Genomic DNA, 26,327 nt, shown 5'->3' with positions numbered 1-26,327 from the left:
TTCATTAAACAACAATAAAAAGATTTGGAGGAGACTATACCAAGAACTTTGGAGCCACACCATCTATGTTTCAATCAGCTTCCAAACACGAACTCTGTGACCTCATGCAAATATTTATTTATTTATTTATTTTTAAAGATTTTGTTTATTTGACAGAGAGAGAGAGATAGCAAGAGAAGGAACACAAGCAGGGGGAGTGGGAGAGGGAGAGAGAGAAGCAGGCTTCCCACTGAGCAGGGAGCCCAATGTGGGACTTGATCCCAGGACCCTGGGATCATGACCTGAGCAGAAAGCAGATGCTTAATGACTGTGCCACCCAGGTACCCCTCATGCAAGTATTTTAATATTTCTGTGTCTCTACTTCCATAAAATGGGGATAATAATATCCCCATAAAGTGGGGATAATAATATACTTCACTGGCTTATTATGAGGATTAAATCCTCAGTGGCTTATTGTGAGGATTAAATAAATTATATATGCTGTAAGTTATATGCTTAAGTTATAATGCTCTAAGTTATAAATAATGCTCTAAGTTATAAATAAGCATTCAGAATGGCATCTGACATATAGCAAATGCTATGTAGCAAGTGTTTCCTAATTATATTTTATTTTTCTTACCAAAAATAAAGTTCTTATCACAGACTTTATCTATACCGTAGATCCCTTAAGAATGGTTTAGGAAAAGGTATCCTCTTTGTCTCGTAAGGATTTTTAAAATCTTTGTATTCTTTTATTCAAAAAAATATGCATCAAGCACTTCTTATGTCAAGCCGTGTGTTAATAATGTCTTTATAATTTTTTTTTAAAGATTTTATTTGACAGAGATCACAAGAAGGCAGAGAAGCAGACAGAGAGAGAGGAGGGGAAGCAGGCCTCCTGCTGAGCAGAGAGCCCAATGCAGGGCTCCATCCCAGGACCCCGGGACCATGACCTGAGCTGAAGGCAGAGGCTTTAACCCACTGAGCCACCCAAGCGCCCCTAATAATGTCTTTAATCAAGTGTCTTCCTAGGTCATTATACCCTAGAAACCTGGACATCTCCTCTATTTCGTAAAAAACAGAGACCATATATTCAGATCTATACAGTTTCTATTCCTAATCTGGATCTGCATAACTTCCTCTAATCTTCAACAAATTGACCCACGTAACTTTTTAGATGCTTCATAGTCTTCTAACATTTTTAGTAAAAAAAAAAATTTGTAAATTCACTTACTAAAAAAAGCACTAAGTTTACAGGCTCTAACACTATACTACTTACAAAAGTTTTAACAAAAATGTCGAATATATGGTAGCTAAAAAACATGCAAGTATTTATTAACACAGCAGATACTGGCAATACATACTTTCTTGTTCAGAAAGACTTTGAGTCCTTAAGCAATGGGATATTTTGAGTACATCAGAAAACAATGTGGAAATCGCAACACACAGAATTATTTGTTTTAACAGTCCTCATAAAAAGGAAATAATACCAGTCATGACAAAATCATAGTGGGGAAATTTAAGTGAAATTACTTTTGACCGAATACGAACAGATTTAGATTTACTACATAAAATAGATCTTTTCGAAAATAGATGTTTTCAGTATAAGGTGTTATATGAATCACAAGAATGTACTTTTAGTACATCATTAAGTTTCTGTTTTTAAGATTTTTTTTTTTTTTTTTAATGTAATCTCTACACCCAACTTGGGGCTTGAATATACAACCCTGAGATCAAAAGTCCCATGCTCCACAGACAGAACCAGCCAAGGAGCCCTGAGTAAACCACTAAGTTTTAAACAAGCATATTTATGTGCCATGTACTCTATTAACTTAGTACCACAAAGAATAATTAAACTTGGGTTCTATTTTCTCATTCCTTCACCACTCCAAAACACCTTAGATAGGATTCCCGTTATTCCTCATCTATAAAATGGATAAAGAAAAACTTGTGTTTAAAAACAGTAAGTACCTGGGTGGCTCAGTTGGTGTCTGTCTTTGGTTTAGGTCATGATCCCAGGGTCCTGAAAAGAAGCCCTACATCAGGCTCCCAACTCAGCAGAGAGCCTGCTTCTCGCTTTCCTCCCTACTCATGCTCTCTGTCACTATTTCTGTCTCTAATAAAATCTTTAAAAACAAATAAATAAAAACAGTAAAGTTCCTAAATATTTCCTAAAGTATATGGGAAAAAGTTAAAATTTAAAAGTGTATAAATTGTGATTATCAAGTAAGAAAATTTATTCCTCTTTTTATCTAAAAGAATCTCACATGACATTTCAAGAGAATTATAATCCTCAACATTAATTAATTACCTGAATAATCAAATATATTTTAATGATTGGATTTTTCCACCCACCTCTGAAAATGGTGACTATACAGCTGTGTTGGAATACCAAGAATACGATCATATATAGCTGTAACTTCTCTCAGGTTACCCTGTTCATTTTCCCAGTTTATATACATTTCCCACAGTCTGTCAGACCGGAAATCTGTTCCTGCAGCTAGAACAGCGTGCTCAAAAGTTCTGAAAAATTAAATCACCTCTAAGTTATCGTTCCAAAATAAAATCACTTTTAAAATATTTCTGTACCTTATAATAATACAAATATCAAATCATTCAGTTGTACAACTAAAACTAATACGTCAGTTATACAATTTTTAAAAAATTAAAAATAAATAAAACATTACAAAATTTCAGAAGATCATGCTAAATTCAAAATTACATTTAACTGCTTCCTATACAAGTAGGGAATAAAAGGCAGAAGGAGTAACCAAAAAAGTGTACAACAGCTACTTTTTCAAGAGTAAGGAAACGGGAATATACATATTTTGATGTAATTTTATCTTACCAGAATTACAATGCAAAATGCACACTGCAAACGTCAAGAGTGACAATGCAGATACTTAAATATTTGTGAAATTTGAAATGTCTGTCAAATAGATTCATCTACAGCAGAGACAGAGACAAATTTTATCTCAATTTAAAGACTTTCTGACAAAATATAACTCTCCAAGAAGGAACCCAACTGCCTTGTAAGGTAATGAGAAGTAAACATATGTTTTTAAAACTTTCAAAAGTCTCTCTGATTCTAAAATTACAGATTACTAAAACAAAACAATAACACCATATGTTTTTAAACAACCTAACTCATTTCAAGAGATTTTTGTAAGCTATTTTAATCACTAGATTTGATATCCCAGTGGGATAAAAACTTTTAGGTACTTATTTCCAAAATATATCTTACAATCAAGAGGGATTTTTAACAGTATGAACTATACTACCTGAAATAATCTACAACTTTAATAAAATTCCAATCAAAGATCTATCAAATTTTAAGCGGAACAGGTAAAACAAATTCTAACACTCAGCTAACATACAAAAAGGACAATGCAGAGGACATTTTCCTGAAAGATATCAAAAGAAATTAGGAAGCTACAGTGATAAAAAGTATGATATTGGTCAGGTAACAGAAAAATGGATCACAAAACAGTTCCAAGAAAGCAGAACAATGTACATGTGAGAATTTAGCATATGATAAAAAAGGTATTTTAAATCAACACAAAAATGTTGGACAAAATAAAAGGTTAATCTATAACTTAAAAAAGACACAGACTAAGATGCCAGATGAATGAGTAACAAAAAAAATCTATTAAAAAATTAGAAGAAAATACCAGATTTACGTATTTTTGGCAAGACAGGCAAAAGACTCACATATGAATAAAAGATTATAAGGATTGAACCACATTAAGAAAAAAGTGATGTAAAGACAAGACATTCTAAAGAAAGTTTTAAAATGTACTAAAACTGGAGGATGTTAATATTTCCATAAAGGATTAAGAGATTTGTCTATGCATGCATGCACACATGTATATGTTTGTGTCTGAGGTTTTCAAGACAGTAAAATACATATTACTGCCCCTGCAGAATCCCAAAAATGATTCAGGAAATTAAAACACCAGAAACTAACAAAAGTGGAAGGAATTGGGAGAGTTAATCATCTTAACTATGATTAAGAAGCATTTAATGAACTAAAGACAGGATATTTACAAGAAGGTTGCTTTAAGGAATGGTAAGAGACCTTATACCTCCTTTCCTACCCAGCTAAGGGATTTCAGCAGCTAAGTATACATTCCCCAGGCAGATCAGATGATCCTTCAATGAGGAGCTACGTGGCACAGCAGTGAAATGTAAGAATACCAATACTGGGATTCTCCCAACAAAAACCTAGGTGCCCATTTGGTCACCCTACTGCGAAGCCCATCAAGCCAGCCGATAATACCCTGCATACAAAATACACAGAGCTTATATTCAGTTTATTAAAATCTAGTATTTTAAAAAGATTTTATTTGAGAGAGCGCATGCACCCACAAGTAGGGAAAGGGAGAACCAGGCTTCGTGACAAACAGAGCTACACACAGGGCTCAATCCCAGGACCCTGGGATCATGACCTGAGCTGAAAGCAGATGCTTAACCAAATGAGACACTGAGGTGCCCCTTAAAACTAATCTTTTATATTTTTTTGAAGATTTTATTTATTTGACACAGAGAGAGAGAGAGAGAGAGAGAGAGATAGATCACAAGTAGGCAGAGAGGCAGGCAGAGAGAGAGAGGAGGAAGTAGGCTCCCTGCCGAGCAGACAGTCAGATGCAGGAGCGTAACCCACTGAACCACCCAGTCACCCCTAAAATCTCATTTTAACATGAGCAGAAATCAGACAAGTCAGAGATGAAAACAAGTAAATAAAACACTTCAGAGAAAATAGTGCTGGAAACAAAAGATAACTTTAACTCTTTATACTTTTTTAAAAAGTAAGAAAAAGATATATAAGCCATGTAACAAAAATAGGAAGACAAAAGAAACAATAAACAAAGAAGATTCTTAAATATTAAAAAAATGATGGAAGATATTAAAATTCCAATATAAGGGTCAAGGAAATACCTCAAAAAGCCAAAAAAACCGGACATGTAAAAAGTAAAAAAACATTAAATTAAATTAAATGATTAAAACAGAAGATCCAATGTACAACTATAAAAACAATAGAGAAAACCACAGGAAGAGAATTACCAACATAAGAATATATACAGTAATGATGATTTTTAAATTTTATTATTTTTTTAAGCAAACTCAAGCCCAAGCAAACTCTGAGCCCAGCACAGAGCTCAACTCATGACCCCATGATGGAAAGCTCAATGCTATACTAAGCCAGCCATGCACCTCAATAATAACATTTCTCTGAAGAGAAAGACATGAGCCCCATAAAATGAAAAGGCCCACTAAGTAAGCACAATGAATTAGAAAAAGAAAACTCACACCAATGCATATTATAAAACTGCATTTATATCAAAGATAAAGAGAACATTTTAAAAGCTTCCATGAGGAAAAATGAGTCATACAAAGGGAATCCATAGAATTATCATACTTCTCATTAACAAAACCAAAATCTAAAAAGAATGGAGATGCCTTCAAAGACCTAAGGAAAAATTACTTCCAAATCAAAACTCTATACCCTACTGGATCAAGTGGGTGTTTTAGATTTATAAAATCTTAATTTTTTTTTTTCTCCCAAGCATCTTTTATCAAGAAGTTATAGGATGTACTCCTCTAAAGATAGGCATCAGCCAAGAAAAATCTGGATCTTATAAACTCTCAGAATTAGAGCTTGAAACCCAAGAAAGAGGTAAAAGCATCTCCTATATTCATGATGAGGAAATCTCAAAATAACTGCTCTTTGGCAGAAACAGAACAAAGCAACCAATCCAGACTACGGAAGAGAAAGTTCCAAGAGGGATATTCCCCAAGGGGAAGGGTAAAAAATGGAATTTGCAAATTTCTGAGTATAATTCCCTTTCACAATTTCAGATTAAGTAGAATAACACTAGATATACAGTTTTTAGCTTCAAAAAAAATGCACATAGCATTTGTACACTGCGGTAAGTCCAGTTATTACTACTGACAACTGAAAATAGCTGTTGGAAGGGGTAGGAAATTTTAAATGTTCAAGGAACACAAAGCAAGTGAGAAAAAGGAAGAAGTGTAAGAAGGGGTAATTAACTCCAGGAAAAATAAAAGGCTCCAAAACCTATCCATATTGGAAAAGTAAGAAATGGGAAGACAGGGTATAAGTGAACTAAAAATCTCATCTACTATACCAAAATCATAATGTAATAAAGAGAGAGAAAGAGCAGTAAAGAGTTACTATTATAAACATGAAGGATAATATAAGAAACAGATAAAATATTTGAGGAGGGGTGGAGGGACTGCTTTTTGTTACAAGTGGTTTAACAATGACTTTTTAAACCATATGCACATACTTTGATAAAAATAAAAACCAAGAACACGTTAAAAAAAATTCCTATGATCAATAAGAAAAGGACAATCCAAAAGTAAAACGAGCAAATGACATGAATAGGCAATAAGCAAATGGCTGATATAAGTATACAAAAAGATGGCAAACTGGGATGAGCAATCCAGAGATATGCAAACAAAAATAATGAGATATCACTGGAGGTTAAAGAGAATGTGGTACGGCTATGGGAAAATATAACTATTCTTCATATACTGTGAGAGTTTAAAATTGACCACTTTTGAAAGAACATTTGATAAAAGTTTTGTGTTCTCTTTGACAAAAGCTCTATCTCTAGCATGCTCGACATAAATAATGACTAATACAGACATGTTTATAGCACCACTGATTATCTCCTATAAATAAGGATTTAGTCAAATAAAATATAGTACTTCAATACCACAAAATACTTTTGCAATGCTTGAAAAATTACAAGAGGGAGAGATTCCAAAACAGCCTGTTACATTAAAAAAAATCAAATATGTACAATACATACACCTATAAACATCCATATATGAAAGAACACACAATTCATAAATCATGGAGGGAATGGGATTGGGAACATAAGGGAGCGTGTGAAATGAGGACATTATTATCTATAATATTTATAATCATGTGTCAGTTTATTACATGTATCTTTTTTTAAATAGTGAAAATGAAATGTATGTTAAACATTCAGTTTAGCATTCATGAGTAGTTCTATTGTCAACATCAAAATATCTGACTTATTTCTATTTTGAAGGCATCTGAGTATCAATTTTTAGCATACCCTCTTATTGTACTGTTTGTCTCAGGATCACCAGGGTCCAATGTTTCTTTTAAGAAGTTTATATAATGTATCCATAGATCAACACTAAGAGGTATTGCCTGAAGCCCCCGACGATACACCTAAGAAGAAAACAACAAACTGTACTTCAAATATTTAATTATTTCTTAACAGAGAGGCAACACTGTGTTATCCGGTGAACCTTAGAAATACTAATTACTGGAATTTTGTTTAAATAATCTACCATTACCATTTGGGTGGAGGTTGGATAGAACATGGCAATGTTCTGATCCCCACGTGCAGAGTCTTGATCTTCAAAGCGCAGCAGTCCCTGCATTCTGACCGGGTTGTGTGGGCAGGCTTTGGGTTACAGACCATAGGGCACAGACCCATTAGAGCATCAATGACAGCGTCTGACCAAAAATGCAATAAGACGTAGCAAATGTGACTAGCAAACCAACTATATTGTTTGGAAAATGAGAAATAAATGTAAGTGAGAGAAAAGCCCTGCCCTACTTGTTAAGCTGCAGTGTAATACAGAGGCTTGCACTGCAAAGCTTGACAAACTGTAGAGGTTTAACGCACCTGCCAACAAAGAGAGAAAATATTAGCTACAAATGCCACAAGAGTGACAAATGCAAATAAAATACCCTATAAAATTGTTTGACCATAAATCGTAGGTACTGCCAGCCAAAAAAAAAAAAAAAAGTTTTTGTTTTATTATTTGGCTTACAGTACCTAATGGAGATAATTTTATTCAGTAATGTACGCACCTCATCTGATTGTTTAATGTTGTCATGCCGCTTTTCAAGGTCTGCATACTTTTTCCAGTAACCATAGCAATATGGATAGTGTATGAAAAATTTGTCAAACGCTTTCCTGGCAGCCATCAAGTGATTCTGATGAAAATAAAACAGGGTGTTTAAAAATCCTGGAAGTTAATGTCAGAAAAATATTATTTCTTCCAAATGTATTATCTCAAATAAAATAAACTCGCAGATTTAAAAACCATATACACACACAGATCTCTTTCTTGCGTATTACAGTCTTATCCTTTGAAACAAAAGGAAGTAATTCTGTCAGATAGAAGGTAACTTTTTATTTCAGTGATTAAATACATATTTTCGCATACACACCAATTATTACAAAGATTAGACTCTCTACTAATGTTGACAAATAGGTACAAATGTTATAAAAGTTATTTTAAAGCTAAAAAATGTACATATCTAATGTTATTCAACTTAATCTGAAAATTATTTAATTACAAAACAGTAAACCTCATCTGCTATTACTTGATTCATCTGTCCCTTCTAATCCCATTTAAATAGTTACTAACCTCCTGTTCTACATACTGAAGCAAATATACCCAGCCTGTAAAATCCTGAGGATTGCTTTCTACAGTTTTCCAGAATTTTTCATACTCTGGAGGGAAATTTGCTTCTGTTTCTGTCACTGGAAGGTCCACAGCATTTGTTACTTCATTTTCTTCTGCAGCTGCATTCACATTAGGAGATCCATCAGGGGACTGTTCCATTTCCGTCACATTCATAATCTCAGTACTGAAATCAGCAGACTGTTCTACCACTACCTCTGAACTGTTGCCTGTGCTGCCATTACTAGAATTTCTGTACTCATCCATGTGAGAATTTTGCATATTTGTTTATGTTGTCTTCAGTTAATGATCTGTGGAAACACAAATAAAGAGCAACATCTTCCAAATGTTTATTTGGCATCATGAAAACCACCTTTTAAAAGCCCCAGCTACCTATTAAAGAAATATATTAACTTCAATCTTGATCTCTGAACAATGGAAACATTGAATCAAAGAATCCGTGTATATTAAACAGTATGTGTATATTAAATTGGGGAAAATGTTGAAATTATTCTCTAGAAAAATTACTTGAGCCATGTGGCAAGACATTTTCAGTTGCCTATCCAATATCCTCTCTTACCATCTTCCTAGTAAAACCTGTTTCTGGTCTGAGTAACAAAATATCTAGCCCCATGTGGGAATCATGAGACTGAAAAGGATATCTACTATAGAGCTCTGGGAAAGATTTTGCTTTTCTGACAAAAAGGGAAAGTCACAAATAGTGTAGGTTCTACCACTTTCTTATCACCTTGAATGTGAACATATCTAAAACAACCTATATCTTTAAAGCGGTCAATAAGGAATTGGCAAGGAAAAGTAAGAAATGCTGACCCTGACGTTATCAGTTACTAATAACACAATGCTAATTTCACACTATGTGCAAAAATAAGTCCCTATTTGTTTAAACTACTAGGAATAGACAGGTTTTCTATTACTTGCAGACAAAAGTCCTAACTGATTAACCTACTAACAATGCATGAAAATGGTCATTTCTCCATCACCTCTCGTCAGCACTAAGTATCATAAAACCTAATTTTTGTTCATTTGATTAAAAAAAAAAAAAATAGTACCTTCATGTGATTTGCATTTAACTACAAGAAAGCTGAATTTCTATTTTCTTCTTAAATGCCTTCACATCCTTCACTCATATTTTCTATTACATTACTAATTTTTATTCTTATTTGTTTCTACAAGCTCTTTGTGAATTAAGGAAATGAGATCTTTATAATATACATTATAAAACATTATTTTTAGTTTTTCTTACTAGTTTTTTTGTGTGTATAGAGGGTATCTTGTAAACGTCAAGCAGCTATGAAATCCAAATCTTAAAACATGTTCAAAACATTATTTCAAAACATAGTATGAAGCACATTTTATCCCAAAAAAGGAGAAATTTAACATGTTAAATCAGGAGACCTTCTGAGGCTGAATCCCACTGGAAGAATTAACTATAACCAGGTAAATCTAAGGAATGTTAAAAAAAAAAAAAGTGGGAATGGATGCCTGGGTGGCTTAGTTGGTTGAGCATCCAACTCTTGGTTTCGGCTCAGGTCATGATCTCACGGTCCTGGGATCAAGTCCTGCAAGGGGCTCCATGCTCATGGAAGTCAGCTTGAGGATCCTCTCTCTCCCTCTCCCCCTCACCTTTCCTCCACTCATGCATATGCATGCACTCTCTCTCTCAAATTAAAAAAAAAAAAAAAGGAGTGGGGGAGGAGAAGAGAAAAATAAGGGAACAGGGGTAGTTTGGGTGGAGACAAAAGTTAATGCCTTATGTATGTCTAGTACTATATTACATTCCTGGTAAAGAATATTTAAGTATAATAGAAGGTCCTTACTCTAGGGCTTATTAAATTCATTGGGAAGAAACTAAAAAAAGACAGGCAAAACAGAATTTTTTTTTTCTTTAAAGATTTTATTTATTTATTTGACAGAGAGAGATCACAAGTAGGCAGAGAGGCAGGCAGAGAGAGAGAGGGAAGCAGGCTCCCTGCTGAGCAGAGAGCCCGATGCGGGACTCGATCCCAGGACCCTGAGATCATGACCTGAGCTGATGGCAGCAGCTTAACCCACTGAGCCACCCAGGTGCCCCCAAAACAGAGAATTTTAAATGAAACAAAGTGAAAGTTTACAGAAATCAACTGAAAATTACAGCCATCTAGAAGGGCTTCATGAAATAAAAAACTGGGTCTTAACTTTGAAAAACTGTAAGTTTTAGGACAATAGAAAGAACAGTTATCCAGAACAGAGAAAAGCCCACTTGACAGAAAAATCCTTGACAGTCGACAAAACAGATAGAAATTAGAACTGATTCGAAGACAAGAGAGACCAGGTTTTCTATTGGGGAAGAGGAAGGGTAAGCAGCAGAATAAGCAGGGTAGAGTCAGAGGAATCTGAAAAGAAATGATATAAGTAAATCTATAGATACATGTGATGAAAAATAATACGAGAAGCAAACCCACTTGGTACATAGTAAAAAAGAATCTAAAATACTAGATTATGAGAAAAAATAAGTTCCCTTCCCATTAGCTTTTCCATGTTTGAGGCATTTGAGGCCCTAAAAAGGCAAAGAAGCTTTTAATTTTTTTTTTCTCTTCTTCCCCTTCCTTTAAAGAAAAGATACATTTGAAGATTAATTCTCCATATGCAAATTAGTCACTGATTCATGTCTTTTTATTTCAAAGCCAATGTCAAACAAACCAACAAGAAAGTGTTGGTTGATAGAGTCTGAGTCATTTACCATCAGCCCTATTCTAATATTTAAGTGGAACATAATGGCTTCTTCTGCAATCAGCAAATTTACCACACCCCTGCATCTTCAGAGATTATCAATTACTCCACACCCTGTAATTAAAATGCTGTAAAAAGAATTAAGAACATCATCCTTGGGGCGCCTGGGTGGCTCAGTGGGTTAAGCAGCTGCCTTCGGCTCAGGTCATGATCTCAGGGTCCTGGGATCGAGTCCCACATCGGGCTCTCTGCTTAGCGAGGAGCCTGCTTCCTCCTCTCTCTCTCTCTGCCTGCCTCTCTGCCTACTTGTGATCTCTCTCTGTCAAATAAATAAAATCTTTAAAAAAAAAAAAAAAAGAAAAGAACATCATCCTTACCCTTAGGGAGATCATTTTTCTGATTACGCCAAAAATCACAGAGCCAAATGAATACACTAAAGTTATTTTTTTATAAATTATTCCAACATATTCTTTATAACATGGTAATTAACTAGTCCCACTTCATTCTTGACAACAACCAATAACTTCCAATTAGCAACATAACACAGCAAAGGGGCAAAAATATCAAAAGGAGACAACTGTGGTTTTAGCATAAAGACAAACAAACGAACAGAAAAGAACAAAGAGCCCAGAAATAAACTTTTGCATATATAATTAAATGATTTTCAACAAGGGTACAAAATCATTCAACAAAGAAAAGGCAATCAATTTTAAAAAATGTGCTGGGAAAACTGGATATTCACATGCAAAAGAATGAAGTTGGAGCTTTACCTTATACCACATACAAAAATTAACTCAAAATGGATTAAAAGCCTGAATGTAAACCTAAAAATAAAAAAATTTTAGAAGAAAACACAGAGGAAATCTTCATGATATTGTACTTGGCCATGATTTCCCAGAAATATCAAAAACAAAGGGAACAAAAGTAAAAACAGACAAACGGACTATATCAAAGTTTAAAACTTTTGTGCATCAAAGATCTACAGAATGAGGGACGCCTGGGTGGCTCAGTTGGTTAAGCAGCTGCCTTCGGTTCAGGTCATGATCCCAGTGTCCTGGGATCAAGTCCCACATCGGGCTCCTTGCTCAGCAGGGAGCCTGCTTCTCCCTCTGCCTGCCATTCTGTCTGCCTGTGCTCACTCTCTCTGACAAATAAATAAATAAAATCTTAAAAAAAAACAAAACAAAACAGAATGAAAAGACAACAGAATAGGAGGAAATATTTGTAAATCTTATATCCAATTATGGATTACTATCCAGGATATATAAAGAACTACAACTCAGCAATAGCAACAACAAAACAAAAAACTTGATTTAAAAATGAGCAAAGGACATCAACAGTTTATCTCCAAAGATGATATACAAATAGCCAACAAGCATATGAACACATGCTCAACACCAATAATCAATAAAATGCAAATCAAAATCAAAACAAGGTATCACGTAACACCCATTATGATAGCTACTATAAAAAAAAAAAAAAAACAGAGAATGATTCAACTGCTACAGAAAACAGTATGGAGGTTCCTGAAAAAATTAAAAAGAGAACTATATACGACCGAAGAATCCCACCTGGTATATATCCAAATTACTGAAAGCAGAGACTCAAACAGCTGCATGCACACCCACATTCATAGCAGCACTATCCACAATAGCCAAAGAGGAAACAACTCAAACGTCCATTGACAGATGAATAAACAAAATGTAGTATATACATTGAAATATTGTTCACCCTTTAGGGTTTTTTTTTTTATAAGGGGAAAAGAAAGAAAGAGAGGGTGTTCAAGAGTGAGCAGGAAGGAAGGGGCAGAGAGAGACTCTTAAAAACAGGCTCCATGCCCAGCGGGGAGCTCAAGCAGGGCCCAATCTCTCAACCCTGAGCCTATATCAAGAGTCTTGATACTTACCCAACTGAGCCATCCAGGCACGCCTATTCAGCCTTTAAAATGAAAGAAATCCTGTCATATTCTATATGGATGAACCTTGAGGACATTATGCTAAGTGAAGTAATAAGCCAGTCTCAAAAAAAGACAAACACTGCATGATTCTACTTATATGAGGTATCTAGAGTAACCAAATTCATAGAAACAAAGTAGAATGCAGTTATCAGGGAATGGAGTGAGGGAGAAAAGGGAAGTTGTTTAATGCATATAGTTTCAGATTTGTAAGATGAAAATTTCTGGTAGTCTATATACAACCATGTGAATATATTTAACACTACTGAACGATACACTTAAAAATAGTTAAGGTAAATTTTATGTTATATGGCTTTTATCATTAAAAAAAAAAAAGGTAAGACAAGAGTTTAATTATAACTAAATTAGGGAGCACCTGGGCAGCTCAGTGGGTTAAGCCTCTGCCTCGAGCTCAGGTCATGATCTCAGGGTCCTGGAATCGAGCTCCGCCTTGGGCTCTCTGCTAAACAGTGAGCCTGCTCCACCCCGACCCCCGCCTCTCTGCCTACTTGTGAATCTCTTGTCTGTCAAATAAATAAACAAAATCTTTTAAAAAAATTATAACTAAATTAGCAAATATAAAGTACAAAAGACTAGGAATTAGAATTTCCAAATACTTTTTAAGATTTTATTTATATGAGAGAGAGACAGAGATAGCAAAAGAGTGCATGAACAGGGAGCAGAGGGAGAAGTAGGTTCCCCAATGAGCAGGAGCCTGATAGGGAGCTCCATGCCAGAACCCTGGGATCACGACCTGAGCCGAAGGCAGATGCTTAACCAACTGAGCCATCCAGGTTTCCATCCAAATCCTTCCTTCATCATAAGTTATAGTATGGTAAATATTAAAATGAACAGGGGGTAAGGGGAGTGAGCCCTAGTCCTCTAGCTTAAGAGCATGTGATCCTAGTCAGACTTTCTTCCTCACTTCTAATTAGGGACCAATAATACTTGCATTGGGCTATTGGAAACATCAGATGAGATAAAAGCATGTGGAAGTCTATAAATTCACACAAATCAAAGTATCACTGAAAACAACAGTTTCCTCAAAAAGCACTTTCCAATCCTGATGTTATACTTTAAAATAGCTACGGAAAAGACAAAAAAATTCCACAACACACTTAAATTTTTTTGAAAAAATTTTCAGAGGAGGAAAAAAGCTACTGCCTTTCTTCATAAATTAGCAGACATCAGAGTTTATCTGGAGGTCTATCTTATTTGTTGTTTTTAAATTTTAGACATTTTTTGCTCTATTAGGTAAGATTAGAATTTAGCTATTATACCAAACATGCCCCTATAACTTCCCTCTCACAAACATGATCCAATTGCAATCAGTGTGGAGTTAAATCAACATTCAGGTTTACATTAGTATGCTTATGTAAACATTTTTTCCCCAAGCTACCATGTATACTATAATTACATTTAATTACATTTCCTTGCTTCTACCTCTTTAAATCTTTCATTATTTTCATATGCTTGGTTTTCTTTGACCATTGACCTCAAACTCCTGAAGAGCTCTTATAAAATTCCTTCAGGAATAACCAACACTCAGGGTGCCTGGCTGGCTCAGTTGGTAAAGCATGCAACTCTTGATCTCAGGGTCATGAGTTTGAGCACAGCATGTGGCATAGTTTACTAAAATAAAAACAAACAAACAAACAAACAAAACAATGGACACTCATACTATCAAGTCCATTTTCCTTTTAGGAGACATCCTGTTTGAAACAATATAACCTTCTGCAGCAATCCAGACTGGTTTGCCTTGTCTAAGTTTGTCTGTTCTATTTGACCCAAGGAATTCCTTTAACTCCTTTCCTGGGCTGAATCTCATTTACAACAGCTAAACTATTGTTCATTCTTGATTTATTCCCTCTTTTAGAAAATCATTTCTATAAACTTCTGAAAAAGTATATGAGGAGTGAAAAAATTAAGACTTTTCAGTGCTAAAATCCTCATAATTGAATGATAGATTGTCTAGGTATAAAATTCTAGAATGAAAATAATTGCATAAGAGTTTTAAAGAGGAGGCACCTGGCTGGCCCAGTTGGTGGAGCCTGAGACTCTTGTTCTCAGAGTGGTGGTGAGTTTAAGTCCTAAGTTAAGCATTCAGATTACTTAAAAAAAAAAAAAAAAAAAAAAAAAGTTTTGAAACAAAAATAAAAAGTTTTGAAGGAATCTTTTCATTGTTTCCTAATACAGGGTGTTGTTATTATTATTATTTTTTTTGAAAATTTATTCATTGGAGAGAGAGTGCACAGGAGTGCAGAAGGGAGGGACAGGAGAGGGAGGGAGGGAGGGAATCCCAAGCGGACTCCACCCTGAACATGAGCCCAACACAGGGCTCAATCCCACAACCCCAAGATCACAACCTCAGATGAAGCCAAGATTTGGGCACTTAACCTACTGTGCCACCCAGGTGCCCCTAGGGTAATGCTATTGAGAAAACTCCTCTATATGAGACATGTTTTTTTTCTCCACAGTAGCCAGCATTTAATCCAAGTGTTCTGAAATTCCAAAATGATGTGCCTTAAGTCTTTTCTACTCATTCTGCTGGTATTCATTCAGAAGGCCTATTTTAATCTAAATATTTACATCATTCAATTCTTACATTCCATATTTATCATTTATGTAATAATTTTCTTCCCTCGGTTTTATCTTTGTTGAACTCACATTACTCAGTTGTTGGGACCTCCTGGACTGATACTCTACTTTTCTTAGCTTTTCCTACATTTTTCCCCATCTTCCTTGACTCATTCTACTCTGAGATCACTTTTACTAGGTTTTTAATATATGAATCAAAATTTTAATTCCCTTTTTTTTACTCTGAATAATCCATTTTAGTCTCCTATTCTGTTTCAGTGGTGCAATATCTCCTGCTATCTCTCTATAAATCATTTTGAATTTTCTTCTGTTCTCAGACCTGTCTCTTCTGTGTGTTTTGGTCTCTCAAATAGAGATCTTCAAACTGCTGTTCAAGAAGTGTGATGCATCACACAAAATCAGAAGCTAGATAAAGCTTGAACCTCAGTGCAGGATGGCATTCTATTGAGGGGGAACTCATTAAAAGTCAGTGCTTCACATCATTTCCCTGGTGTTAAGTTTTCCCAAAGAAGAATGCTTCAACTTAAAAAAAAAAATATGAAGAGACAATAAGCATTCTAGGAGCAAAGAAAAAAAACAAGGCTAGTTATCTTACCATTCAATGTGTAAACTTTTATTCAATTTCCCATTTTCATCAATACCCTTCACCCCTGTCTCAACTCTCACCAGCTATGTCAAACCTTCTCTGGTTCCACCCTTTTCAAATAATAAACATCTAGTTTTTTGCTGGCTATATTATATGGAAAAGAAAAATGGAGGGTCTTAAAAAAAAAAAAAAGTAGGGTCTAAACTACTCCAGACTTTCAACTAATCCTAGAATTTTTAGCCCTACTCAGCACTTTCATTATGAGAGGCACTTGGTAACCAAAATTCCTGAGCCTTTCTGGAGTTTTGTGGGAAGATCCTTCTATTTCTTATTAACTTCCCTCTCTGCAGGCGAAGAACTGAATGCAAAAAAATGATAACGTAAGTTCATCAGTGAAATCTACTCTGTTTCTTCCAAAACATTTAATTCTCATGTTGACACTTTCTCTTCTGTCCTTTGACTTTTAGGGTTTACATGATGTTATTTTGTTTTTATATTATTTTTTATTTTACTGAAATTAGGTTTACAATTATGCTCAACCCTGTTCATTTAGTATTTTCCCATTCTCAAAGTATTTGTTTTGTATCTCTTCTACAGCACTCCTATAGTGGCTGAAATCATTATTGGTCCTCTTCCTTCCCTTGGCCATAATGGAGAAAGGATCTCTGTTCCTAGCAAAGGTCACACCCTGAACTCATGATTTGATCATTTCTCCCACCCATCTCAATAGTGGTTCTTAAATTATCTTTACTCTCCCCTTATCAGTTTCTTTCAGTTCTTAAATCCAACAGCCTTCAAGTGTAAATGTTTTTCTTCTTCTATATAATAATTCATGACATACATATGACAACTTAGCTTAAAAACAAATGAAGGATATCAATCAAAAGCTATGTTAAGGATTTGGATTTTGTTCTAAGGACAAAGCCAATGAAGTTGTACAAGCTTGTTACCTCTACTTCTGTAACCTCCATTTACTCTTCAATTTGGTTTCTTCATCACTCTCTAAAATTTGCCAAGGTCACAACTTCCTGATGTACTATTTACAGCATCCAACAGTAATGATGACTTTCTACTTGTAAGATTCTTTTTACTGATTTTTCTGACACATCACATTCACCTAGCTTTCCCCCTACCATTCTGAAGAATTTTTTTTCTTCTCAACAATCCTGTAAGAATTGTTAGCACCCAACATTTTGTACTCAACTCTCTTCTTTTCTCAATCAACACTCTCCTTGGGCTGAAAATGTTCTTCCCTTTGATATATTTCTTTCACTTGTCTTCCGAGTCACACCATCACCTCTTTCTACCTCACAATCATGCTTCCTCCCAAGTACTAGTGTCCTGAGGCACTCAATCTTTCTTTCATCTATTCCTTCTCTATCTCCATTAACTCCCAGTCTCACAGTTTTAAATACAAATACTAATTACATGCCAACTCCCAAATGCTATCTCCAGCCTTTTTTTCCAGACTCCAGATCCATATATTCAACTGCTACTTTTATCATCTACACATACAGAGCCATTTCAAATTACAAAATGTCCCTAAGTGAACTTCTGATCTCTTCCACAAAACCTGCTCTATCCACTGCCTTCCCCATATCTGCTAACAGAAAATCCCTCCTTTCAGTTGCTTAGGCCAAAAATCTTGGGAATCATCCCTGACTTTTCCTTCTTTCGCACCCAACCACTTCGTTATGGAAACTTTCATATGTACTCAGAATTCCACATCTTCTAATTCTAATTCAAACCACCCACTCTCACCTAGAATACTATTTCAGTCTTCTATAACCTTACATAGGTCTCCTGCTTCATCCTTTTTGCTGCACCTACCCTACCTCCCTGTCCCCAGTCCATTTTCAGCACAGCAGATAGTATTCTTTCTAAAACACAAATCAAACCATGCCACTCCACTGCTCTATCTCACAGGATAAAAGTCAATGTCCTTGAAATGGCCCACTGCCTTCCTCCTACCATTTATCTTTTGACCTCATCTTCTCCTACTCTTAACCCAATTCAGCCCCATTTGCACTGGCATCTTGTTTTCTCTAAAACAGACCACACTCTCCAGCTTTAGAGCCTTAAATTGGCTGTTTCCTTTACCAGAGGGATTTTCTCCCAGATGCCTTCCTTAACTCCTCCTTTATTGATATGTCACCTTCTCAGGGCGTCTGACTCTTAATTTCACCTCAGGTCAAGATCTAGGAGTCCTGAGACTGAGCCTGGTGTGGGGCACTGTGCTTGGCAGGGAGTGTGCTTGAGATTCTCTCCCTTTCCAAGCCCAGTCCCACTCCCTTTCTCTCAAATAAATAAATCTAGGGAGGAAGAAAGGAGGGGGGGAGGAGGAAGGGAGGTTGATAGGTAGGGTACTTTCTCAGTAAGACCTACCTGGGTAATCCTATTTAAAATTTTAACTTGCTCCCACTCCCAGTGTACATGATCCCTTTTACTGTACTTGATCCCCTTTACTGTCCTCTATTTTTTTTCTTTTATCCATAATATTATACTCTAACATAATAATTTACTTACTTAGAATACCCTAACATAAGAATTAACCATCCCCTTCTTTTTATTCACAGAAGTACTGCTGTAGTTTAAGTAATCAGTATCTCCCCACTACACCAGTATTTTTCAAACTGTAGACTGCTTCAGACAGCTTTTTCTCCTCTTTTGCAAATGAAAAATAAAATGGAAAAAAATTTATCAGACTGCTTTGCACACAGTAAGGGTATATTCTTTTGTGACATTTGCTGTGACTATACACACACACACACACTCTTCAATTACTGCATACTGAGCTGCATGGCACACTGAAGACACTTATTTGTGAAAGAATGAATGAATGAAAGTATATCATCATATACCGCTATGATTTCAATTACTAGCTATTTGTCATAATCCTGAGACACCATTTATTGAACAAGTATTTTGATGAATGCCATTTACCCATTTTAAAGAATAGGAAAAACAAAACTAATATTAATTTGTCTAAGGTTATATAGTTAGTAAAGCAAAAAGACAGGATTCAAACTCGTTCTAACACCAAAACTCTCCCCATTCTCTACCAACTTCTGCAGCCAAGAAATTCTCCTTTTGTTAAAGTTTGGTTTTGTTTTGTTTTCCAGTTCAGCTCCTTTCCACTTCAAGGCCTTAGTGTACCCAGTTTCTTCCATCTGGAATATTCTCCCATCCCCTACCCCACCCCCACTTAGAACCTTCAACCTAGCTGAAGCCTACTCATTCTTCTGCATGGGAAGTTTAAATACCACTTCTTAGAAAGTTTTCCCATACACTCCGAATTATCTAGGTTCCCTCCATGATGCTCCATAGAATTCTTTCTCTCCATAGCACAAATCTCATTTGTGGTACTCGTTTGGTATCATCTTTCCACCTAGACTACAAATTTCTTGTGAGTCGGGCCCAGATCTACCAATACACAGGAATACAATATACCAGGAGGCCCAGTACTACAAACTCAATTCACTGAATAATAAATAAACGGTATCTGAGTCCTCAGTCCTCCCAGAATAAAAACTAATATATTACTTTCATAACCAAATGAGAGTACTGGAGCTTTAGGAGTGGTCCCTGGGTGGCTGAGATGGTGAAGCATCTGCCTTCAGCTCAGGTCATGATCCCAGGGTCCTGGGATGGCCCCAAATAGGGCTTCCTCCTCAGCAGGGAGCCTGCTTCTCCCTCTCTCTCTACTATTCTCCCTGCCTGCGTTCTCTTGCTCTGTCAAATAAATAAATAACATCATTAAAAAAAAAAAAATAAAGTACTTGGGCTTTAGGGTCCAATAGAATTGAATTAAAGATCTGGCCTAGGGGCGCCTAGGTGGTTTCATCAGTTAAGCATTTGCCTTTGGCTCAGGTGGTGATCCCAGGGTCCTGGGATTGAGCCCTGTGTCAGGCTCCCTTCTCAGCGGGAGCCTGCTTCTCCCTCTCCTCCCTGCTTGTGCTCTCTCTCACTCTGTCACTATCTCTCTTCCTCTCTCAAATAAATTAATAAAATCTTAAGGGGAAAAAAAAAAAAAAAAAAGATCTGGCCCAGTTACTCATTAGGGAACACTGAGCAAGATACTTAACCTCTCTACGCCTCATTCACAAAATAATCACAAATACCCTGCCATAAAGATTAACTATCCTCTTCATTCACAGTGCTATTACTACAATTTCAGTAATTATCATCTCCCCTCTTTTTTTAAGTTTATTTTAGCAATCTCCACACTCAACATGGGACGCTAACAACCCAGAGATCAAGAGCCACATGCTTTATTGACTCAGCCAGCCAGGGGCCCCTATTTTATATGGCCTCTCGAGTAATGTTTTTCAAATTTCAGACTGATTCCAATCAGTTTCTCATTTTTTTTTTTTTAAAGATTTTATTTATTTATTTGACAGAGAGAGATCACAAGTAGACAGAGAGGCAGGCAGAGAGAGAGAGAGGAGGAAGCAGGCTCCCTGCTGAGCAGAGAGCCTGATGTGGGGCTCGATCCCAGGACCCTGAGATCATGACCTGAGCCGAAGGCAGCGGCTTAACCCACTGAGCCACCCAGGCGCCCCAGCTTCTCATTTTTTTAAATGGAAAAATACAGAATTGAAAACAATATATCAGAGTTCATGCACACACTAAGGGCATGCTGAAATACACACAGAATGCAACTACTGTTTATTGGGATGCAATATTACATGCACAACCTACTATGGGTCACAGTAAAAAAACTTGAAAAACACTGCTATACTACTGCTACAGATAAATTAATATTACTGTAATATTAAAATGAGCAGAACAGAGGCCGTGGTTTTATTCACTACTGTGTTCCTAGAACCTAAAACAGTGTCCTGTATGTAACAGCACATTAAATCTCTGTTGAAAAAGTGAGTGACAACCTGGTTCCAACTTAGCTTTTCAAATATACTAACCCTACAGTATTCCTCCTCATTGCTTTTTACAGGGCTCAATATATTTTTCATGTCCGAACCCTGGCTTACTCTATTCTCTTAGACTAACAAACTTTCCTTTTCTCAATGCCCTTCTACATTTCACTTTCTTATAAAATCGTATTAGAGGCCCAAGTCCACGAGCATGAAAGGAAACATGATAAATTATAATGTGACTATATATACACTAAAAAATACAGTTCTACATCATACATTCAACTTTTAGTTTAGTTAGTTTAGTTAGTTAGTTAGCAAACGTTAAACATTTCACTAACAATTCAGCATGCCATCTTAAAATTTAAAAGGTCTTCGGAAGGATCATTTAACCCATACTTAATTAAAAATGTGAAGTCTAATTTAATATCTTCTCTCTTAACTCTCTCTAGGCACTCAAAATTATACCATGTATTTTTCTTTTCATAAACAAAGAAACACAAAAACATCTAAAGTCATCACTAAGGACCAAAAAATCAGTTTGAGTAGTGCAAATCAACTAGCTTTCCAATCTACAAGTTACTCTGTTCCTCATCCTCAGATAAGCCAATCTGAAGACACAAATTGTTAAGAAGAGACTACCATAACCACTTGTTTGGGAAACTATTTTCAAAGGCTAAGTAGAATGTCCACAGACTGACCTTTTATATTTTTCCACATATTAAACACTTAATATTTTCCAGAAACTCAACCTTGTATACATATATTTACATAAATGACTGCATCACCTCTAAGTCTTTGGGGGGAAAAAAAAATTACCATTCGACAGGAACTACTTTCTTTCTCCTTTGACTATTTTTCACACACATACAAAATCCTGTTTCAAGCAGATTAGTTATTAACGTACCACAAAAGGTTCTGTTATTTCTCTTTATGATGTTTAAATAATCTCTACACCCACTGTGGGGCTTGAACACTGATCAGGAGTCACATGCTCTACTGACTGAGGCAGCCAGCCGCCCCTGTTCTTTTTCTTTAAGACACATGTGTACACACACCTTTCATCATTTGATTTATAAAATTCTTTTTTGGGGGTGCCTGCGCAGCTCAGTCAGCTAAATGTCTGCAGTAGGCTCAGGTCATGATCCCAGGGTTCTGGGATTGAGCCCTCCCTCAGGCTTCCTGCTCAGGGGGACTCTGCTTCTCTCTCTCTCTCTGCTGCTCCCCCTGCTTGTGCTCTGCCAAATAAATACATAAAATCTAAAAAAAAAAAAAAAAAAAGTCTTTAAAAAATAAAATAAAATTCTTCTTCTTATTCAACTATAAGTAAACAAGTAAAAATATTACCAAATACTGACACTAATTAGCCATCTTTAGTCAATGCCTAATTATTCCAGAGTTCATAATCTACGAATTAGAGTTTTTTAGCACAACTCCTTTCGTTCACTTTATACCTACCAGAAGCTCAACAGTGGAAAGTTCCAACTTTTGCAACTCTAGAATGAGGTTATAAATGGGAGGGGGGGGGGTAACTGACAGTTGTTTTTTTCAATCTACTTAAGCTCCCAGAGAAACCAAAACAATTAAGTTCCAACATGAGCTTCGTATTTCCCTGTATAAAATGTGTTTTCTTAAGGTTCAACCTTCCCAGCTGTAAAAAAAGTTTAAAGTATTTCTGAACATACTGGATCAGTTGCCAAATAACCTCAAGTCCTTAAAAATAAGGCAACATGGGCATCGAACCGAAACAATTCAATCGGCATAAAATAATACAGTATTATAATCATCAATAACAGATAAAAAGCAGTACTACCTAGTGTCGGTCTCTGATTACAAAAGGTAAGCATTACTTTAAAACAGGTGTCTTTAGAAGATCCTATTAGGATCCTTAGCGTCTTTTTTTTCTGATTCTATCCTATGCTGCCAAAGCTCTGGCTGATCTTTGAGGTGCTGTGACTCAGGGTCCCAACAGCATGGCTTGCGTAGTCGGAACGCGAAACGCGCCACTCCAAGGCGCCTACAAGCTTTCATTAACAGAATTTGAATTCTCTCAATCCTCTGACGGCTACTATTGAGCACCTTCCACTTCCAGTCACCCCAGCACACTGGTTTCCAGCCCTTGCGGAAGCTAGGGCTTCAGACTTACCCCCAAAACGCTTCCTAAACCAAGGTGGAGGCCCGCATTTCCCCGCCCTTCATAAGGCACACTCGTCAGAGAAACCTTTGGTCTAAGAAAAGAAACCTCACCCTGCCCCACCCAACAGGTGGGAAGGAGAAAGGAATGTACAGCTGGGAGCCGAGGCCAGGCCGGGCCTCAAACAGGGCGGGAGAGGGAGGCCGCAACCCCAGTGCGGCCTGAAACAAGGCAGGCCCCTTCCTGCCCCACGAAATACCGCCCCCCCCCGCCACTCCGCCCGGCCAATTCCAAAACGCCTGCCCCAGCTAACCTGACGACGGATGCCACTCAATGCCATGAGCCGCAGTCGGGGCCAACCAAGTCGAAGATGGCACTTCCACCGTCTCCGTCCCACAGACACCACAGCAGCCTCCACAGGAACAGGGCCGCCTCGCCGAGAGCAGGCGCGCATGCGTCGGTGCCCCCGGAGGCGAAGGAGTCACGTGGTAACAGCGCGTTCAGGCCTCGCCTTCCGCGGGATCTTGAAGCGGGAGGGCGGGGCGGGGCACGCAGAGGGCACGCAGCCCCGCCCCTTCTCCGCCGGGTCTCGAGTCTGCACCCTGAAAAGATCGGGCGCCTGTTCCTGATGTTTTTCACCCCTGTGGGGACTTTCTGAACCAAAAGACAGTGTTTAGGGCCTTTTACATCCTTAATCTTAAACACAGCGCTCCACGCCCTCCAAAGGAAAATACTGTCTTTTGCGACAAATCTCAGGTTTTCCCAGCAGTTGCCCAGGTTTTATCCCTTTACCTAAACGTGAGGAGAAATTCGGTCTTAAATCTCTATAACTCAGGATGATAAAGACTCTGGGTCCTCTCAGTTTTCTCAAGAGGAAACATTTAAAAAAAAAAAAAAGGAAACAAGTTAGGGGCTTGGGGAATTGATCATTACAGAGTTATATGAAATTACCTTGGGACAAATGAAGGCTGAAGGCTGCTTGCACTGACAGTATTAGCAGTCCTCTTCAGTTAGGTTCTAATCCTTGCTTTTATTTATTTACTTATTTATTTTTTTAAGATTTTATTTGTTTGACAGGAGATCACTAGGCAGGGAGGCAGGCAGAGAGAAAGGGAAGCAGGTTCCTGGCTGAGCAGAGAGCCCCATGCGGCTTAATCCCAGGATACCTGGATCATGCCAGGCCATGATCATGAAGGCCGAGGCTTTAACCCACTGAGCCACCCAGGTGTCCCCCAATCCTCGCTTTAAAAAAAATTTTTTTTTTAATCTGGCCTCTCTCCTATTTCTGTTAAAAGGTTTCTGAATTCACCCACCACTTGCCATGCAATCTCTATTGAAGGTTCAGTAGTATCACAATTGGGTTGCGAGTTCCTCCTTTGGAATCTGATTCCAGAAGTATCTCTGAAGATAATGTTTCCCCTCCACAACGTTGTTAACCATAAATCCCCTCAATACCACCTTTGCTTCCAAATATCAAAATCAGGGGCTGGCTGGGTCAGAGGAGCCTGTGTCTCTTTAACTCAAGGAGTGTGAGCCCCAATTTGGAAGTAGAGACTACTTAAATAAATTAAACCCTTAAAAAAATCAGTCTTCTTCAAGTATCATATGATCTCACTGATATGAGGAATTTGAGGGAGTGGTGTCAGGCAGTATAGTGGGGAAGGGAGGGAAAAATGAAACAAGATGGGACCACTGAGGGAGACAAACCATAAGAGACTCTCAATCTCAGGAAACAAACTGAGGGTTGCTGGAGGGGATGGGGGTGGCCCATTGGGTGGCTGGGTAATGGACATTGGGGAGGGTATGTTCTTGGTGAGTGCTATGAATTGTGTAAGGGTGATGATTCACAGACCTCTACCCCTTAAACAATACATTATATGCTAATATAAAGCCCAGCAGGGATCCCCCCAAAAAATGTCTTCTTACTGACTGCATTTTACTTTCAGCAAACTGCATGTATTTGCAGCTTTCCTTTTCCATTGCTTCTTACTATTGAAGCTAACTTTTGGATTCTCAGTGCAGCTATGCTTTTTACTGGTTTTGTCAGCAACTTTTAGATGTTTACTATGGGAAAGAAACTTAATGGAGTAATCTATTAGGAAGTGACTCTAAGTGCCAGGACTTCTTCACTCCTTTTCTGGTTCTTCCAATCTTTCCTAAACTTATTTTGAATTCTTCATCGGTAAATAAGATTAGTTCTGAGATCCCATTCCCTCTTATAGTCATTTTATAAAAATCTTTCTACTTCTTCATCTTTATTCACTGCAGATTCATTGCTTCCTTTGAGTTTTCTACATCTTACCTTTCCAGATAGTGCTCTTGCTCTCTCTCTCCCGCTGGAAAATGTCCACTAGTTTTCCTCCATAAGTCTCTTGTCTTTATGGATCTGCTTTTTGGAGAACCCAGACTAACACAAAAACTAACCAACATAAATGTTAAATTTAATGCAATGTGTTTTCTCCTAATTGATTCCATTACCTTCCATAGGTCAGTGATTTATGCAATGGACATTTTTAATTTGTTTTAGCTGTTTAGGACATCTCCTCTTTCTGAAGTAGAGAGCCTACATCCCCCTATAGAAGCTAAAACTACCCAATATTTACTTTCCTAGTCCCCCTCCTCCACCACACACACACACACACATACACACACACACACTCTCATAGAGACATGAATGCATGGCTTGTAGGGCTGACATCCAGTGTCAGTGTGTCGTATCAGTGGGGTGATATGGTGGCTGTCTTCTGTAATACTAGCAGGCTAGTTGGACTACCTCTGCAATGCAGACCAGCTCTGCAACACAAGGTATACATTCTTATTAGCTAGCTAGCCTCTCAGTCTCATAGAACTCTGTGACACCGGATTTTTATAAACCTTTTTTTTGTTTAAATTAGGTATATATAGTTAGTTAGTTAGTTAGTTAGTTAGTTGTATTTGCTGGTAAATAAGACTTGTGAAACGAGTTCCAAGAACCGTTGCAGATAATAGACC

General features: G+C 37.1%; 1 protein-coding gene across 6 annotated transcripts in view; it reads right to left on the bottom strand.

The window, feature by feature from the left end:
- Positions 1–23,808, bottom strand: part of PRPF39 (pre-mRNA processing factor 39) — a 38,352-nt gene extending 14,544 nt beyond the window's left edge. The window contains exons 1-5 of one of the 6 annotated variants that reach the window (XM_059182002.1): positions 23,650–23,808; positions 8,425–8,771; positions 7,862–7,987; positions 7,092–7,210; positions 2,335–2,502 (exon numbers count right to left, since the gene is read on the bottom strand). In XM_059182002.1, coding sequence (XP_059037985.1) covers positions 2,335–2,502; positions 7,092–7,210; positions 7,862–7,987; positions 8,425–8,742 — 731 coding nt within the window. In that variant the 5' untranslated portion in view covers positions 8,743–8,771; positions 23,650–23,808. Of the gene's footprint in view, positions 1–2,334; positions 2,503–7,091; positions 7,211–7,338; positions 7,990–8,424; positions 8,772–23,348; positions 23,501–23,649 lie in introns of those variants that run through there. The other 5 variants (XM_059182003.1, XM_059182006.1, XM_059182004.1 and 2 more) reach the window with 5 other exon arrangements.
- Positions 23,809–26,327: the final 2,519 nt, after the last annotated feature.

The sequence above is a fragment of the Mustela lutreola genome, chromosome 7 (assembly GCF_030435805.1).
Source record: "Mustela lutreola isolate mMusLut2 chromosome 7, mMusLut2.pri, whole genome shotgun sequence".
Taxonomy (NCBI): Eukaryota; Metazoa; Chordata; class Mammalia; order Carnivora; family Mustelidae; genus Mustela; species Mustela lutreola.
The sequence above is the reverse complement of the archived record's forward strand: the minus strand, read 5'-3'. Positions and strand labels throughout refer to the sequence as shown.